Source organism: Rhinopithecus roxellana, chromosome 13 (genome assembly GCF_007565055.1).
Source record: "Rhinopithecus roxellana isolate Shanxi Qingling chromosome 13, ASM756505v1, whole genome shotgun sequence".
In the NCBI taxonomy this organism is placed as follows: Eukaryota; Metazoa; Chordata; class Mammalia; order Primates; family Cercopithecidae; genus Rhinopithecus; species Rhinopithecus roxellana.
Window position 1 is genome coordinate 8,971,835 of NC_044561.1, and position 17,661 is coordinate 8,989,495.

General features: G+C 56.5%; 1 protein-coding gene across 1 annotated transcript in view; it reads right to left on the minus strand.

Moving 5' to 3' along the window:
- Positions 1–17,661, minus strand: part of GNB1L (G protein subunit beta 1 like) — a 68,704-nt gene that overhangs the window by 21,513 nt on the left and 29,530 nt on the right. The window contains exons 3-5 of the mRNA XM_010388457.2: positions 11,633–11,779; positions 11,026–11,151; positions 2,382–2,544 (exon numbers count right to left, since the gene is read on the minus strand). Coding sequence (XP_010386759.1) covers positions 2,382–2,544; positions 11,026–11,151; positions 11,633–11,760 — 417 coding nt within the window. The 5' untranslated portion in view covers positions 11,761–11,779. The remainder of the gene's footprint in view (positions 1–2,381; positions 2,545–11,025; positions 11,152–11,632; positions 11,780–17,661) is intronic.

Consider the following 17,661-nt stretch of genomic DNA (forward strand, 5'->3'; position numbering starts at 1 on the left):
GGAGGGGATGAGGGAACTTTTCCCGTTTCACAACCTGTTTTCCCCATATGAAACTGAGAAGTTTTGTTTTGTTTTAAAGTCAGAGTCTCACTCTGTCACCCAGGCTGGTGCCATCGCGGCTCACTGCAGCCTTGAACTCCTGAGCTCGAGTAACCCTCCCACCTCAGCCTCCCCAGTAGCTGGGACTACAGGTGTGCGGCCACCAGGCTCAGCTAACTTTTTGTAGAGAGGGAGTCTCACTGTGTTGCCCAGGCTGGTCTCGAACTCCTGGGTTCCTCCTGCTTCGGCCTCCTGAGTAGCTGGGACTATGATTTCCTACTTTTTGCACTCTTCTGTGCCAGATTTCTTAAAATAAGATCTGCTCCTCTTGTTGCTATATCAGGAGGATGGGCTAGTTCCAGCAGTTAATGGGGTGGGGAGGTGAGGGACTTAAGCCAGGGGCAGGAGGAGCTGCCCTGAGCACACCTGTGCTTCTGTGGGGTGGGGAGGGCTGTGGAGGAGGCAGGCACTGGCTACACAGCCTACACAGCCATACACAGTCCCCAACAAGGGAGGGCCTGTCTCAATTTGGGCTCAAAAAGACCCCTCTGGGGAGAGTGAGGGGATATCAAGGGCAAATGACTTGAGCAGGCCAGTGAGGGCAGGGGCAAAAGATGATGGTGGGGCGTGATGAGGGCAGAACCCAGGGCAGTCCTGATGCCCCACTCTGGGTGCTGCAGGAGGGAGCGGGGGTGGCAGCACCTTGAACCACATCCTGGGTGCAGGGGAGCGGTGAGCCCTGGACCTGAGCACCAGAGTTACACACCATGTCCACCTGGCCTGGGTCCTCAGCCCGGGGCCGCCCCTGCCTGCGCCTGTACTTGGAGCCTCCTACAGACACCCATGAGCTTTCTGCCTGGCACCTGACTGCAACTTTTGTTTCCAGAAGGAAAGATGTTAGGTTTGGGCAAGTGTGGCCACCCACTCGGCCGAGTGGGGTGGGAGTACGGCTCCCTGGGCGTTGTCTGGGTGCAGGCCAGCAAGGCTTTCTCCCGCCCAGTCCGACAGATTCCAGGTGGGAATGTGGAAAGCAACTGTTTTCCCAGGATGTGCGAGGTCTCCAGACAGGCTGCCCCACGGGGAGAGCCGAAAGCCAGGATGAGAGTTAGACAGCCTTGAGCACAGGGGACATGGGGCCGGGGGTAGTGCAGGCTGACCGAGTGCTGGCTGGCGGCCTCGGGGTGGCTAACACCAGCGCATGGAGGACAGCAGGACAAGGGAAGAGCTGACTCAGACTCCTGCGGCATTCCTGTGGGTCTGCAGACCTTGGGTCCCGGGGGAGGAAGCACACCCCTCTCTCTGACATAAATACAACTTGTAACAGGTTTTTGGCAGATTGGCAAGAAAAGTGTATGTAGCTCCTAATTGGTTATTTAAATGCAATGAACAAATAAATGCCTGTTCCTATCTCATTATTTATGTACTGGATCTGCCTGAAGACAGAACGACTCTCCTTGGGCAGAGGCCAAGCCCAACTGTGCGTGGGGGCTGCCCTGCCCAGTACCAGCCCCAAAGACAGCTGGGGCACAGGGAATGGGGAGGACTTGGCAGTGGGCATGGACAGTAGCCCCCACGTGTGTGACCCCACTCCATGGTATATCCTCCCCATGCCTTGCCCTCGGGCCACCACACCCCACTCACCAGGCGGGACAGTCACCACTCACAGGCTCTTCTCTGATTTCCCTTCGGCTCCCCCAAGAGCTGAGCCTCCAGCCATGCCTAAGTTCCACCTAACAGTGGCCTCCCTGCTTGGTGACCCCCCCATCCCCCTGGGTGTTCCCTAGCTCACCTTTCTCCTGGGGACTGTGATCACCACCCTGTGCCTGCACCCACCCATCCCAGCCCTGGTTCTGTGCCCTGAGACACCACCCTCCCTGCAGCCCTGGTTCGGCCCTCCCCAGGCCTCCAACTTCACCAGGGCATTGGTCTCTCTCCCACCGCCTCCTGCCAGCTGCCCCGGAGCGTTCCTCCCACTTGGGTCTAAGGTCCTCAGGGCCTGAGCAGTCTCTACCCTGCTGACCTCGGGCCTCCAGGCTTGGCCATCCCACGCTGCTCTCCTCCATATGCAGAACTGTGCTGGCTGTCAGGCCTCCAAAACACCAGCCCCTCCCCCAACCCCTCCTGATTCTCCCTCTGCCCTAGGAGGATGGCTCATCAGCAGGGCCACCCCGAGGGGCAGGCCCAGGCCTAGCTGGCTGTGCACCAGCCCCGGCCGGTGGAGCTGCCGTCGAGTGGGCAGCTCCACGGGGTCCTGTGGGTGGGCGCAGGTGCCTCCTAACCAAGTGCAGAGGATGAGCACAGCTGTTTGGAGAACATGGGGCCTCAGGTGGGCTGGCTCTCACCTCGTCGCTGCCCTTCCCTGGCACGGCAAGCATCCAGCGTGGCTGGCCCCCGGCCAGGATGCTGCTCCGGCAGAAGCCCACACTCTCCAAGCGCACAGAGTCCACGACAGCGTTCCTGCCCTCCGCCAGGTCCCACAGGCACAGCTTCAGGTCTCGGCCCTGACTGCCAGACAAAGAGGAGACAGGCCTGAGACTCCCCTGGACAAGTGTCAGCTCCCATGGCCCCTGCGGCGGAAGGAAGGCAAGGCCACGTTTCCAGAGAGTGGGTGCCGTGAGCTTGGATGACCGCAGGTCGTGAGCCTCAGCTGAGGAAGGGCCTCACCGCTCTGGCATTGACACATGAGCCAGCACCAAAGTGTCTGAGGCCAGGACACGCAGTGGACCAAGGCTGTGGACCGACGGCTGCCCAGCGTGGCCCCGGGGTGGGGGACACCAAGCCTGCAGTGCTGCACAGCACAGACAGCAAACTTCACTGTGTACATCCTAAAACCAGCAAACACCCAGGGTGCCAGGCCCCCAGGAAGGACTGCAGACTGTGACAAGGGGGAGAACAGAGGAGAGCCAACCTGAGGCGTTTTGGGGTAGTGCTCATGACTAGATGCTTATGAGGTTAAAGACAAAAATAACTGCACAGAAACTGCTCCCGTGGGTGAATTAGTTTCTCAGAGGAGTGCAGGTTACAGTTCTGGATCCTCTCCACGTGTACACCTGGTAGAACAAATGAGGAAACCAGGGGTGGCTCACGGGCCCGGGGTCTCACCACAGGGAGATGTGACAGAGAGGCCAGGGAGAGATGGGCTGGCGGAGTCAAATTAGAATTGTAAAGTCAAGACGAGCAACGAGTGGTCAGATGCACAGAGAGAAATGAGTGCAGACGGGTGTGTAAGCACAGGTCACCCTGCAACCCAGGCGCCTCCCACTGCTGTCTGCTGAGAACACCACACCTAACCCCAGGTTTTGGTTTCTTATCCTGTTCTCCAAAAACAGGAACCAGGGCTCTGGAGAAATGGCTGACTCTAGGATAGAGTGGAGGAAAACCAAGATGTTAGTCTCAAGCATCCTGTAGTGCCAGGCAGTGAGAAATGCTTCAGAAATAAAATAAGGCTGGGTACAGTGGCTCACGCCTGTACTCAGCACTGTGGGAGGCCGAGGCAGGCAGATAACCTGAGAGGTCAGGAGTTCAAGATCAGCCTGGCCAACATGGTGAAACCTCGTCTCTACTAAAAACACAAAAAGATCAGCTGGGCGTGGTGGCGTGCACCTGTAATCCCAGCTACTTGGGAGGCTGAGGCATGAGAACTGTTTGAACCTGGGAGGCGGAAGTTGTGGTGAGCCAAGATTGAGCCATTGCACTCCAGCCTGGGTGACAAAGCAAGACTCTGTCTTAATAAATAAAAAATAAAATAAAATAAAGACTGGGTGTGGTGGCTCACACCTAAAATCCCAGCACTTTGGGAGGTCAAGGCAGGAGGACTGCTTGAGCCCAGGAGTTCCAGATCAGCCTGGGCAAAACAGTGAGACCCCTATTTCTACAAAAGACACAAAAATTGGCCAGGCCTGGTAGTGCGCACCTGTAGACCCAGCTACTCAGGAGGCTTCGGTGGGAGGATTGCTTGAGCCTGGGAGTTGGAAGCTGCAGTGAGCCATGATTGAGCCACTGCACTCCAGGAGACCCTGTCTCAAAAAATAAAATAAAAGTAAAAAAGGATTGGGGATGTCAGAAGGACACAGGCTCTGAAGCTGGAACAATCTGAGAAATCAAATAAATCATAGTGGTATTAGATTTTAGCTCAAAGAAAGAAGTAAATCTGCATGAGCCCATCCTCATGAGTGAATGTGTATTATGTATCAGAAAGAAGAAATAAACCTTCCTTCCAGCTTCTTATATTCCAATTAAAGTAGGAATCTGCCATGGCTGGGAGGGATGAGGGAAATGAGAACACCCCAGTAGTAACTAGTGCAGGCAGAGTCCACAGATGGATGCTAAAATCAGCGGCAAAAGTGTAAGGGTCTCAACATATTGCCTAGGCTGGTCTCAAACTCCTCGGCTTAAACGATCCTCCTGCCTCAGCCTCCTGAGTAGCTGTGACTACACTCCCCAGATGTTATTAATTACTGCGGTGGTGGTAGCACAGGGCCACACATCCTTGGCTCTCCTCCCCCCAGGAGGTGGAGCTTCATTTTCCCTTTGCACGTGGACTGCAACTAGTAAGCAAAAGCTATACCTTGACAGTGGAGTCAGGCAGACACTTCCTGCCCCAGTGACCAGAGTTGTCCTCGCCAAGCCATGGGCCATCAGGGACCCATGTGTTCAGCATGGATGCCAGGATGATAGGATGAGAAACCTCACTTCTGTGGGTTTCCTCCCAACACCCATCACCCCAGTCTTAACCTGAGAAAATATCAGACAAACCCAACCTGAGGGGTGTTCTACAAAACATCTGCGCAGTAACTCTTCAAAAGTGTCAGCTAGGTGCGATGACTCAGGCCTGTAATCCCAGCACTTTGGAAGGTGGTGGTGGGAGGATTGCTCGAGCCCAGGAGTTCAAGACCAGCCTGGCTGACATAGTGAGACTCCATCTCTACAAAAACAATTTTTTTAATTAGTCAAGCTTGGTGGCGTGTGCCTGCAGTTCCAGCTATTCAGGGGGCTGAGGTAGGAGAATTGCTTGAGCCTGGGAGATTGAGGCTGTGTGAGCTGTGATGATACCACTGCACTCCAGCCTTGGTGACAAAGCAAGACCCTGCCTCAAAAAAAAAAAAAAGACCAAAATGTTGAGGTCACGAAAATAAATGATCACACACCCAGAAGGGACTAAGGAGACGTGACAGCTCAGAGGATCCTGGAGCAGAAACGTCATTGGCAGACAAACAGAAGAAACTGAAACAAAGTCTAGGTCCCAGTTATTATCATGCACCCATGTTCTGCCAGAAGGGCTGTGCGGTGTGCGGCGTCCACGCCACAGAGAACTCAGCACCACAGAGACTGATCTGGGTAACTCAGTCCCTGTCCAAATCTCCACTGGGGTTTTGGAGAACCTGCCAAACTGACATCAAAATGTACCTGGACATTTGGAGCACAAAGACTCGCACAGCCCCCGGGGCTCTGCTAGGCAGTGTCACAAGGCTCAATGTGACACTGCAGGGAGGCCGAGATGGGGGTGTCCTCAGCATGACGAAGGCCAGGGCCAAGGGAGGGGAGATGTGGCTGCACACCACGCTCACAGGGAGGGCATCCATGTGCGCCCTGCGGGGAGCAGAGGACTGACTTGTTTTTCCAGGAACTTTAACATTTTTTTCTTTGAGACAGTATCTTGATCTGCTGCCCAGGGTGGAGTGCAGTGGGGTGATCACAGCTCACTGCAGCCTCAAACTCCCAGGATCAGGTGATCCTCCCACTTCAGCCTCCCAAGTAGCTGGGATGACCAGCGTGTGCCACCACACTCAGCTAATTTTTGTATTTTTTTTGTAGAGACGAGATTTCACGATGTTTCCCAAGCTGGTCTTGAACTCTAGGCCCAAGCATACCTCAGCCTCCCTAAGTGCTGGGATTACAGGAGTGAACCACTGTGCCCAGCTTAACTTTTTTTTTTTTTTGAGACAGAGTCTTGCTCTGTCCCCCACGCTGGAGTGCAGTGGCGTGATCTCGGCTCACTGCAAGCTCTGCCTCCTGGGTTCACGCCATTCTCCTGCCTCAGCCTCCCAAGTAGCTGGGACTACAGGCACCCGCCACCACACCTGGCTAATTTTTTTGTATTTTTAGTAGAGACGGGGTTTCACCATGTTAGCCAGGATGGTCTTGATCTCCTGACCTCGTGATCCGCCCGCCTCGGCCTCCCAAAGTGCTGGGATTACAGGCTTTAGCCACTGTGCCCGGCTGGCCCAGCTTAACTTTTTGTTTTGAATCAGTTTTGAACTCACAGGACAGTTGTGAGAACAGCACGAAGACTCCCTATGCCTCCTGCTGCAGTGGCCTGCTTCTCCCGGCCTCTCCCAGCCCTGTGCACACAGGTGAGCCTGTCACCAAGAACCCCACCTTGTCACCACCACATCCTGACCAAGGGTGAGCCCCAACAGCCCGCAGTCATCCTGGGGCGTTGTGGCCTGTGTGGGGTCTCGCGGGGCACACATTGCGTTGCTGTGGGCCCTGGCTGCCTCTGACCCCTGCACGGCCCCTTCTCTCTCCCTGTCTCTGCCTGTCTCTCATGTCCTTGCACTCCTTCCTTCCCTGGTGATGAGGCCCAGGCCCACAGTCCTCAGGGGACACCAGATGATGCCGCCTCTCCTCAGTCACCACGCTGCGAGGCGCCCGACGTGCCCTGCCCACCCTCGGAGGTGTCAACCCTGGTCGCCTGGTCAGGACCCATCATATTCAAAGGCTCATCATCCCAAATTCTGATCATTCATTTTAGTGCTCATATTGGCCCAGGCTAATGGGAGCCCCTGCAGGCTGGCTCAGAATCCTCTGACATGTGGCCATCCATGAGATGTCCAGACCTAGAATCTGCCATCTCCTGGGGAACCCTCACTCCACTGGGATACACAAGCATTTAGAAGCCAGGACCTGGGTGTCCACCTGCTCACTGCTAGAGCATGCCCTGGCCGCCAGGCCCCTCCATACGCAGGCAAGGGAACACACACACACTTCCCACGCATGCACACAACACACAATCACACACACCACATACCTCATACACACCTCCCATACATACACACCACATAGGCATCTCTCACACACACAATACACAGGTTCTTTTTCACTTTCCCCCTTTCTGTGTTGGTAACTCTCCTCTCTGGGCAGGGACCACCCTGGCCTCTGTTCTCCTGGAGATGTTCACTGACATGCTCAACCAGTGAGCCTGCCCGCCTGCTCTCACCAACCTCCTGGCCTCCCAGGCTGCCGCTGCCACACCACTCTCCTGACCCTGCTTCTTTGACTGCCTGGATCCCCTTCCTGCCCCATCCAAGGGGCATTGAGGTGGGGGAAGGCAGGACCGCTGGGTACCCACACGGAAACACAGAGCCTTCACTGCATACCATAGTGAATTCCAGCTGAACCATGGACCTACAAGGGACAACAGCAAAGCTCCAGGGAGACATGGAGAGAGGTCTCTCGGACCTCGGTGTGGGAACTCCCTGCAAGACACAAAGGCACTCTCCATAAAGGGAAAGCCTGGCAGACTTGAATTGACTGCATTAAAGTAAGTAACCTTTGTTCATTAAAGACACCATTAGGGGCCAGGCACAGTGGCTCACGCCTGTAATCCCAGCACTTTGGGAGGCCAAGGCAGGCAGATTATGAAATCAGGAGACAGAGACCATTCTGGCCAATATGGTGAAACCCTGTCTCTACTAAAAATACAAAAATTGGCTGGGGGTAATGGCACATGCCTCTAATCTCAGATATTCGGAAGGCTGAGGCAGGAGAATCGCTTGAACCAGGGAGTCAGTGAGCCGAGATCGCGCCACTAAACTCCAGCCTGGCGACAGAGAAAGACTCTGTCTCAAAAAAAAAAAAAGTGAGAAAAAGAAAACAGCGACAGCTGACTGCAGCTACATGCAACACAGGGAGCTCACGGAGATAAAGCTGAGTGACAGAAGTCACACACAGATGCTGTTCCTTATGTCTCCACACTTTCAAGGAAAAAGCAGATGAAGCTAGTCTATGCTTTTTAGAGACAGATATTCAGAAATAAAGCAAAAATGAGGCATGAGGGGCTACCTCCTGGGGCATGAGGGGGCTACCTCCAGGGAGAGCAGGACGCAGCAGCTCGGGGTTCGGAGGCTCGGGGGCCCCGCACTCTACTTCCTGACTGGAAGCTGGTTGCTCAGGTGCCCACTCAGCCATAATACAATGCTCTGAGCACACTTGTCTTGAGCTCTTCTGTGAGTACATTATACTTCACAAGAAAAAAGATAAAAATACACCCTGCTGAGGTGGCTGTCGAGGGCACAGGTGCGTCCTTGGCATGCGGGAGGCTGAGGGCGTCCTCCCACCTCCCATCGACATGAAAGCTATCACTTCCTTCAAGGGCCACTTGGAGAGACTTGGCTTTCAAACACAGCTGAGCGCAGGCCGGGTGGCGGCCCACAGGCTCTAGTACAGTGCAAACGCACCTGGCACTCCACACCTGCAGTCTCCATCCACAGACCCCCTGACCCGTGGCTGGCTCTGCCTGGGAAGCGGCCACTGCTGCACCATCCCAGCAGGAAGGGGAGGCGCCCTTGAACGCTAGCTCCCAGACTGCCCACCAGGCCTGGCACAGCTCCCGTCTGCAGGACAGTCTGATACCACGAGGCACCTACGCAAGGGACCACCAAGGGCTACACTGTGGCTGAAAGCTCAGGAGGACCCTTACAAACAGCAGCTCCCGATGCACATGGCCTGGTGGGGTTGTAGAAATGAAGTCTACTCTGACAATCAAAGACCAAACCCACACTCAGGCTCCCTGCACCAGCGGTGGGGGATCTGGGTCGTCTTGGCCAGTACGCAGGCACGACCACAGGGGGTTCTGCAAGCACACAGGCCCAGGGTTCTGCAAGCATACAGGCTCAGGGCCTCTGCTCTTCAGGACAACCCTGGTGCCTCTGTCACCTGCAGCCATCTCCCAGGTGGTAGGCACCCCATGAGTCTGGCACAGACATGTTTTGCAGACTGGTAGGGGCCAGACAGGCCTTATTCTCCAGGGACTGGACTCCACAGTGCCATGAACCAGGCACCAAGTCCAGAGCAGGAGAACAGGCCTGTCGTTTTGGAGTTCTGGGCCGTGATGGTGATGGCATGGAGTTCCCTGAATATGAAGCAAGGCAAATCCCAGGACAGCAGGCCCGTGCTCAGAATTCCTGGGCTGGTGGCAGCGATCCCCACACAGGGGCAGATGTCAATGTGATCAAGGACAATAGCCTGCTCTGGCATCCAGGCGGCTCAAAGGAGGACTTGTTGCCAGCTGCCTGCAGGCCTTCCCTGTCCCACCATACCCTGTCCCTCCCACTCCCCATGGGAAGCAGAGAAGCCCCTCAAGCACCTGCTCCTGCCTGCTGCTTCCTGGCCTACCTCCGGCCTGTTGTCCCTAGCCCCGTCACCTCCACAAGACCATGGGGGTAATGTCAGAACCCAGCCTTGGGCTAACTCCCAGGGGCTGCCCCTCCCTGCTCTGCTGCCAGCTGCCCAGCACCCAGCCCCACTGTCCCTCACCACATTCACAGGCAGGACCTCCAGGGCCTCAGCACATGGGATCTCCCCAACCAGGAATGCCAGGCCCTCTTGTTCCCCCGCCACCTCCTGCTCACCCAGTAGTGCACCAGCGTGTGGAGCAAGGCCCTGTGAACCAGGTAACCTCAGGATGAGGCTCTGCCACCCATTAGGAGGATGGTGTCATGGCCATGGGAGACCAAGCTGCAGAAGGGTCCACAGAGGTGGCCCTGGGACCTGGGCCCACGGGATGGAGGCAGAGGCTCCTCTGAGGAGAGGCCTGGGCTCAATGTGGACCCCTGGACAGGGCGAGCTCTGCTGAAGGCACAGGCTGACACTGCAATGGCGCCACAGCCATCCCCATATGTTCACTAGGCTCTTCCCAGTAGGCACCTGGCCAGACAGCACAACAATCATGGAGGGTAGGGTCACACTGTCTCGGGATGGGCTAAGGGCTCGTGAACCATAGGAGCACCCAGAAACCTGTCCTTGTGCTAAGTCGAGGCTAGAACAGTGGGGTCTGAGTACCAACGGGGACAGGCCACCTCTGTGGACCCTTCCTGCTGAGGCACAGTTTGGACAAGTCATGCCCAAGTGATGTGTAGGGGACAGAACACACACGTGAGCTTGGGGCCCTGAGGGAGGAGACTGCAGGGGCAGAAACCATAGGAGACACTGCAGGGGAGACTGGATGGGGAGATGGCCCTCACTACCATGCCCACTTCAGAAACACAAAAGCACACCGCTGTGGGACAGCATTACACGCCCAAGCCCTGCGCCCCGCCCCCCGCCACTCAGCCGCCATCTTGCCGGCCACATAGCTGTATGTGGCACATCAGGGGCTGGGTCCTCTTGAGAAGAGTCAGGTGCATTGTCATAACCTAGTGAAGGGACACACATGGCCAGGGCTCAGCTGTCAGAACCCCCAGTTCCCAGGGCTTCCACCGGCACTGTGTGTGACCCGCCATGGTCATGGCACACGGCTCAGGCAGGAAGGGCAGTGGACAGGGAGGTCCTCCTTGGGACCACTGCCTGCATCTCTGAGCCTGCACTTTGTCCCATTCCCCTCCTCTCAGCAAATGCCCTCACCCTTGCCCAGTCTCCCAAGCCACAACCCAGTGCCCTTGTGAAGGCCCTCCCACCAACTTGCACCTGGGCTCACCTCAGATGTCACCAGCCCTGGAGCTCTGGCCTCCTCAGCTGGCACCTCCTGGCTCCAGCTTGGAGCATGAAGAGTCCAGTGGAGATGGTGGAGATGCAGAGGCAGACCTGCCTGCCTCCCCATGACGAGGGGCTGGTCCTGCACACCCTGCCCTTGCTGCGGACCCTCTGCTGGCCCCTTCTGGTCCTCCCACCCCGTTCTGCCACCCAGTGATGGACACTAGGGCCTCCATCAGAGAGTTCCTGACTCCCCCGAAGGCCGTACCTGGCTCCCGCACCTTGGAGACCCACCTGAGGAGCTGGTGCCCCTGGGGCAGCGTCTGCAGCCAGGTTACACACTGGCCCCCGTGGCCATCCAGGGTGGTGACCGTTCTCCGCGTCTGCAGGCTCCAGACGTGTACCAGGCCACTCTGAGACCTGTTTCAGACAAGCCGAGCAGGGTGTCAGGGGGCAGAAGGGTGTGCTGAATGCTCTGGGGCCAGCCTGGAGGCCACATTGTGGGATGCGGGCATCTAGGCTGGTAGAGCTTAAAAGCCGACAGCTCTAAATATGAACTAAGGGGCAAACTGGCAAAGCGCTCCTCTTCCAGAGAGGGCAGCAGGGGACCCTCAGGAGCCTCTAGGCATGACTCAGGCAGATCTGCTTCTCTGGAGGTGGGGGAGACATGCCACAGAAATGCATGCTGGGTGGTCTTGCCTGCTCCTGAGTCTGTAACAAAGAGTGTGCGTGTCCCTGCCTCCCCCAAGGGACAGGATGTCTGTCCGGTGGGTGCGAGCCTGGGTGACCAGCAGTCTATGCCCCTTGGCCAGCACCTTCAAACAAGTGCTGGGCTCCTTGCTAGGTCACGACCTCCTGACTTAGCCCTGGGTGGCCTGGGGCTGGGGCCGCAGCTACTCACCCTGAAAAGAGGACCGGGTGTCCCTGAGCCTGGGCTCCTTTCCAGAAGTGCAGCGCATGCACCGGTGACTGGGTGCCTCGGAGGACAAACTGGGGGTCTGGAGGCGGTGGCGGGCAGGGGGCCGCCATGCTGGCAGGATGCAGTTACCTGGGCACCAAGGGAGGGCGTGTGAATGACTGCGTCCCTACTCCCATCCTCTAGGAAGGCTGCTCAGGCACAGAGGTGCTTGAGACGCTGCCCCTGCTCAGTGTCCCTGGCCCTCTGCCCCAACTGGGAGAGGCACCCCTGCTCCCCAGACATTGATGAATGGCCTGTGGCTGCAGAGGCACCAGTTCCCTGCACGGCAGTGAGCCCAGCAGAGAGCATGGAGTTCACCCTTCCCCCACTGCTGGGGGAAACTGGGAGCCCCATGGATGCCAGCCCTCCTCGCACTGTGCCTGTTGGCCTCTGCACCTGACTGGTGCACCCGCTTGGGTCCCATCTGAGCCATCCCTGGGTGGGCACAGCAGTGTCCAACATTCCCTCGGTCACTCTGGCCTCCAGGCCTTCCTGTCCACCACTGGCTGTGCCCTCTGGCTCCCCAGATCCCAGTAGCCACACCGGTGCTTTCCCACTCTGGCCATCTGCGTGCTGGGACTGCCAGTCCTGCCACTGGGCTTGGCTGAGTCCCACCCTCTGTCCAGGCCTCACTCGTGTCTCTCTTGGGAGCCACCCTCCCTTCCCGCTGGCAAATCCAGTCTCCTTTCTTCTCTCATCCCTGCTGCCACCTCTGCCCATGGCCAGCTCAGGGATCAGGGATCGGGGGAAAAGAGGCATGCAGGGTCCCAGGGGGGCTGCTAGGAGGAGCCTTCCTCTCACATCTGCTGGGCCCTGGGCCTGCCCCGCCACAATTTCTAACTGCCATCACCACCCTGTGTGGTGGCAGCACCCCTTTTACACTTGGGGAAACTGAGGCAGAGAATAGTCACTGAGCTGCGCCAAGCCCCTGGCGCTGCCTGAAGTACTCTAGGGTTTTGTGGCGCCACTGAAGGGCAGAGCGGCCGGGGCAGAGTCGCCGTGCGGCTCCTTGGGAGAGCTGCGGTCACCAATAAGCAGCTGCTCCCCGGACCACGTGGCCTGTCGGGGAGGCCTGCAGAGCCACCACCCACCCAGAGAGGCTTCCCCAGTCCCTGCCCAGCCCACCCAACCACTCAGCCCCCCAGAGCCTCTCACTCCACCTCAGCCCCACAGCTGGCTGCTCTGTGCGGTGGCCCTGGAGCCAGAAGCGACCAGTTCCACGTCTGTCTGCCTGCAGGCCCTGAGCTGGGCTAAGGCACAGAGGGAAAGGCCAGGAGCAGACCACTGGGCGGCTGGGGCAGCCTGTCACAGAGGGCCTCTTCCACTGGGCTCTGGGACAGTGGGACAGGCCCCGGCCCAGTCGCCTACAGCCTGCACACAGGGCAGGAAGGATGGCCCACGGCAGCCACAGTCAGCAGAGGGACTGGGGCCAGTAAAGGAACAGGGCAGGGGAGGTGGGAAGGACTCTTCCAGAAGGTGCTGGGTGGGAGGCAGATGGGGGTGCAGGTGCAGAGACAGGAGTGCTGTGGATGTCTGGAGGTGGCTGTCCAGGGTGCCCCTTCAGTGGCACCACCACTGCCAAGCCCTGCCTCTTTCCTCCTGAATACACGCCAGCCCTCTCCTCACTCTCTTCAGGAGAGGTAGCAGCAGCCCAGCTGGAGCAAAGGTTCAAAACACCCTGAGAAATGCCCCTGCCAAGGTGTCCTGCAGAGTGGAGGGTGGACAGCAGCCAGGGCCCACACGGGCTGCATGGGGGAGGGCAGGAAGCCTGGGAGGGGCCAGGCAGTGACTCCAGGGCGCAGGTCCACCCTGCCTGGAGAGGGACCTCGGGCAGCCACTCTACCTCCCGACCCTGCCTCTCTCAGGGGGTTCCAAAGACAATGTGGAGTTCCCTGGGATGTCCTTTACTAACTGCCAAGTTCCATTTTTCCTTTTCTTTTTTGAGGGGGATGAGAGGGGTTTCATCCTCTCTCACCTCTGGCTGAAAGCCAACTGACCATGCCCAAACTTGAGAGTGGCTTCCAGGGGAGGTGGAGGGACCACACCCCACACTGTTCCCAAGACCCACCGCCCCTGCTCCAGCCTGGGATGGGGAAGACTCCTGAAGACGCAGCCGGGCCAGGGGCTGGAACAGCTGCCCTCAGTGGGTTGGCTTGGAGGACAGTTCTCAGAAGCCACCGCCTGCTCGTGCTATGCCTGCCAGGTAAGAAAGGCAAGCTAGTCAGGCAGACAGGGAGACAGGGCCCCAGCTCCAAGAGGAGCCAAAGAATGCAGACCCGGCAAAAGCACCTCCACGTAGCAGGAAAGCACCGAGTGCAGGATGGAGGGACCCCCTCATGACTCCAGTCCAGGAAGCAGAGCCTGACAGGTCACCTCTACACAGGTTCCCCGTGCAGTCCAGGCACGGACACACACTGGACACATGCTATGCACACACATACACACAGGCACACACATGCACATGGTGCACACACACGTGCAAAACCCACGCATAGGACACACGCATACACATACATGTTCACACACCCATATGTGCACATACACACAGGCACACACACAGGCACACATTCATACCTATACACACATACACACACGCAGACTCACACACTCAGGCACAGGCACTCACGTATGTGCACACACCTGCACACACAGCACAGAGAAGCACACACACAGACAGCACGGCAGCCTTGGGTGGTGCCAGCCGAAGCCCGGCCCCCCCTTGCCACCTGCCTGGGGCCTGGCGGGAGTTTCCAGAACCTCACCAGCAGAAGGCTCATTCTCAGGTGATGAAATCAAGTTCTCCTCTATTGTTTCCCCAGAATTGCAGGGAACAAACCCGTCACGTTGTTACAACAACCAAAACGCACAGGCCAAAATGATGCATCGGCAATTAAGGGCTCCATCATTTCAAGTAATTAAAATAAATGCTTTATTTGAAAACTAATTAATTCTAGCTACATATTTTTCCCATGACAATATCCTAGGATTGCTTGATTTATGACATCTAATTATTCTTTATTAATTTAATTGAGAATCATCACGTTCCCCTATCTTGCCTGGCCCCAGGCTGTGGAGCGAAGGCCGCCCTTGCGCAAGGCCTGTGTGCGCCCAGCTGTCCTCGCGGTGGCCCCAGCCCAGCCCCGGCCCTGTCCTCCCGGAGGCAAAGGAACAGGAAACTTAATTCACAGAGCACAACTATGGCTTCTGCCTGCTCTTCCAGGTGTCAAAGTGAGCCACATTCTTTGAAAAATGAAAGACAGTCTGACACAATTTGTGTAACTCTAACAGTCTTTCCAAAGAAGCTACAGACACCCCTGAAAGCCCCAGGGCACAAATGGACAACAAGGGCATCTGCCTGAAAAGTGCCACTGCGGAGGCAGCTCGGCAGGCCCCAGGGCTCTCCCGAGAGAGGTCCAGAGCGCTCCTCTGGGTGTGGGGACCAGCGGGCAGGTGCAACTGGCACAGAGGTCCATGGACACTGCACTCAAGGGAGGCAGGGGCAGGCCTGCAAACGTCCTGCTGGCACACACCCACCCACACCTGCAGGGCCTTCCTCCCTACAGATGAAGCAGGGCTGGGGCAGTGGCTGGAGCCCAAAGACCACAGGTCTCTACCCAAGACATTCTCGGGCTTTCGGGGGTTCATGCCAGACAGGCCTCAGCTCAGCCTGGGCCCCTGCGCTGCCCTTGGGCTGCACAGCCCTGTGCTCAAGTCCCCTAACCCTTCTGTGTAAATTAGCAAAGAGTACCACGAAGTGAGTCAACGTGGGGAGCCACCACCCAGAGAGGCCACTGGCACCACCCCTGCCCGCCCCAGCCCACCAGGTCCTGCCTGTCCCATTGGGCATGTGACAGCACAAGGACAAGCCACACAGGCTGCTGGGAGTGCCTCAAACAGGACCTTCCGCCCCGCTGCATATCTCACACAAGGGCATGGAAATAGCTCCAGCATCCCCCGAGGAAGCTCCAGCAAGACTGAAGACTAGGTCAGCACCCCTTTACACCAGGATGGACACCCTGGGTGGCCCTCTCCCAAAAAACAACTAAAGATGTTGATAAAAGTTTCTTAAAAGACCAGGCATGGTGACTCATGCCTATAATCCCAGCACTTTGGGAGGCCAAGGTGGGAGGATTACTAGAGTCCAGGTGTTCAAGACCAGCCTGGGCAACATAGGGAGACATTGTCTTTACAAAAAATAAAAATAAATTAGACAGGTGTGGTGGTGTATGCCTGTGGTCCCAGCTACTCAGGAGGCTGAGGTGGGAGGATGGCTTGAGCCCAGGAGGTCAAGGCTGCAGTGAGCCATGACTGCACCACTGTACTCCAGCCTGGGGGATAGAGCAAGACCCCATCTCAAATAAATAAAATAAAATAAATAATTATCTTAAAAATTTTTTTAAACACAGCCAGGCACAGTGGCTCAGGCCTGTAATCCCAGCACTTTGGGAGGCCAAGGCAGGAGGATTGCTGGAGGCCAGAAGTTCAAGAACAACCAGGGCAACATAGTCAGACCCCATATCTACAAAAAATAAAAATAAATTAGCCGGGCATGGTGGTGGGTGCCATGTAATTCTAGCTACTAGTAATTCTAGCTACTCAGGAGGCTGAGGTGGGAGAATCACTTGAGCCCAAGAGTTCCAGGCTACAATGAGCCACGATCACACCACAGCACTCCAGCCTGGACAACAGAGCAAGAGCCTGTCTCTGAAAAAAATCAAAATCAGGCCGGGCGCGGTGGCTCAAGCCTGTAATCCTAGCACTTTGGGAGGCCGAGACGGGCAGATCACGAGGTCAGGAGATCGAGACCATCCTGGCTAACACGGTGAAACCCCGTCTCTACTAAAAAAAAACTACAAAAAACTAGCTGGGCGAGGTGGCAGGCGCCTGTAGTCCCAGCTACTCGGGAGGCTGAGGCAGGAGAATGGCGTGAGCCCGGGAGGCGGAGCTTGCAGTGAGCTGAGATCCGGCCACTGCACTCCAGCCTGGGTGACAGAGCGAGACTCCGTCTCAAAAAAAAAAAAAAAAAAAAAGAAAGAAAAAGAAAAAAATCAAAATCAAAATCTTAAATGCATCACTAAGTTGACAAAAAAAAAGTCTGAGCTGCCAGAGGTCAAACACTAAGTGCAACCTCGGGAGACCTGCCAAGCCTGCTGTGAGGGCATTTGCTGCACTAGGGACCTGGATTTCCAGCTCTGATGGCCTCTGGGGTGATAAAAGGCAAAGCTTAGGGCCCTCCTATGGTGGCTAACCTCCTAGGAAAACCCCAGTAGCTAGATGCTCAGTGTTAGGCTGAGCCAGCACTAAACCTACACCCATGGATGCCAGAAAAACACCAGTCCTCAGGTTTCAGCCCTAACTCACACCACCCTGAGAGATCCCCCACACCTCAGTCTGTCTTCTCAGAAGGAACCCATCTGAAACCCAGGCCTCAAGGAATTCACTTTAGAAAAAGTCCTAAGAAGTACAAGGTTGTAGTCAAAAATCACAAAAATCAACAAGGAACCATGGCACTGTAAGTGAGAGTCATCAGAGGCAATAGAAAACAGAACCAGACCCACAGAGCAGAGCACTCAGGTATACAAGGCAAGGGTGCTTAATGCTCTTAAAGAAACTGAGAGGGAACTGCAACTACAAGCAGAGAGCAAGGGAGGTGAAACATCATCACACAGATCAGAAAAGGATCCAACTTGGTGAGAGGTGGTTGGGAAGCAGGAGATGTGTGTTGTGCCAAGGTATTACTCTCCAGACTGTTTACTGATCTCAAAAGGAAAATGTGTACCTTCAATGGAGACATCTGGCTGTCACCACTTTCACCACTGAGAAAAGCTGGCACTGCCAATCACGAACAAACTGGCATTGCTTATCTCCTGACGTGATGCCACAGACGTGGCACCATCCCTGTGTGTCCATGCCAACAATGCTCAACCTGAATCCAGCCATAAAGGAAACAATCAGACACATCCATACGACGA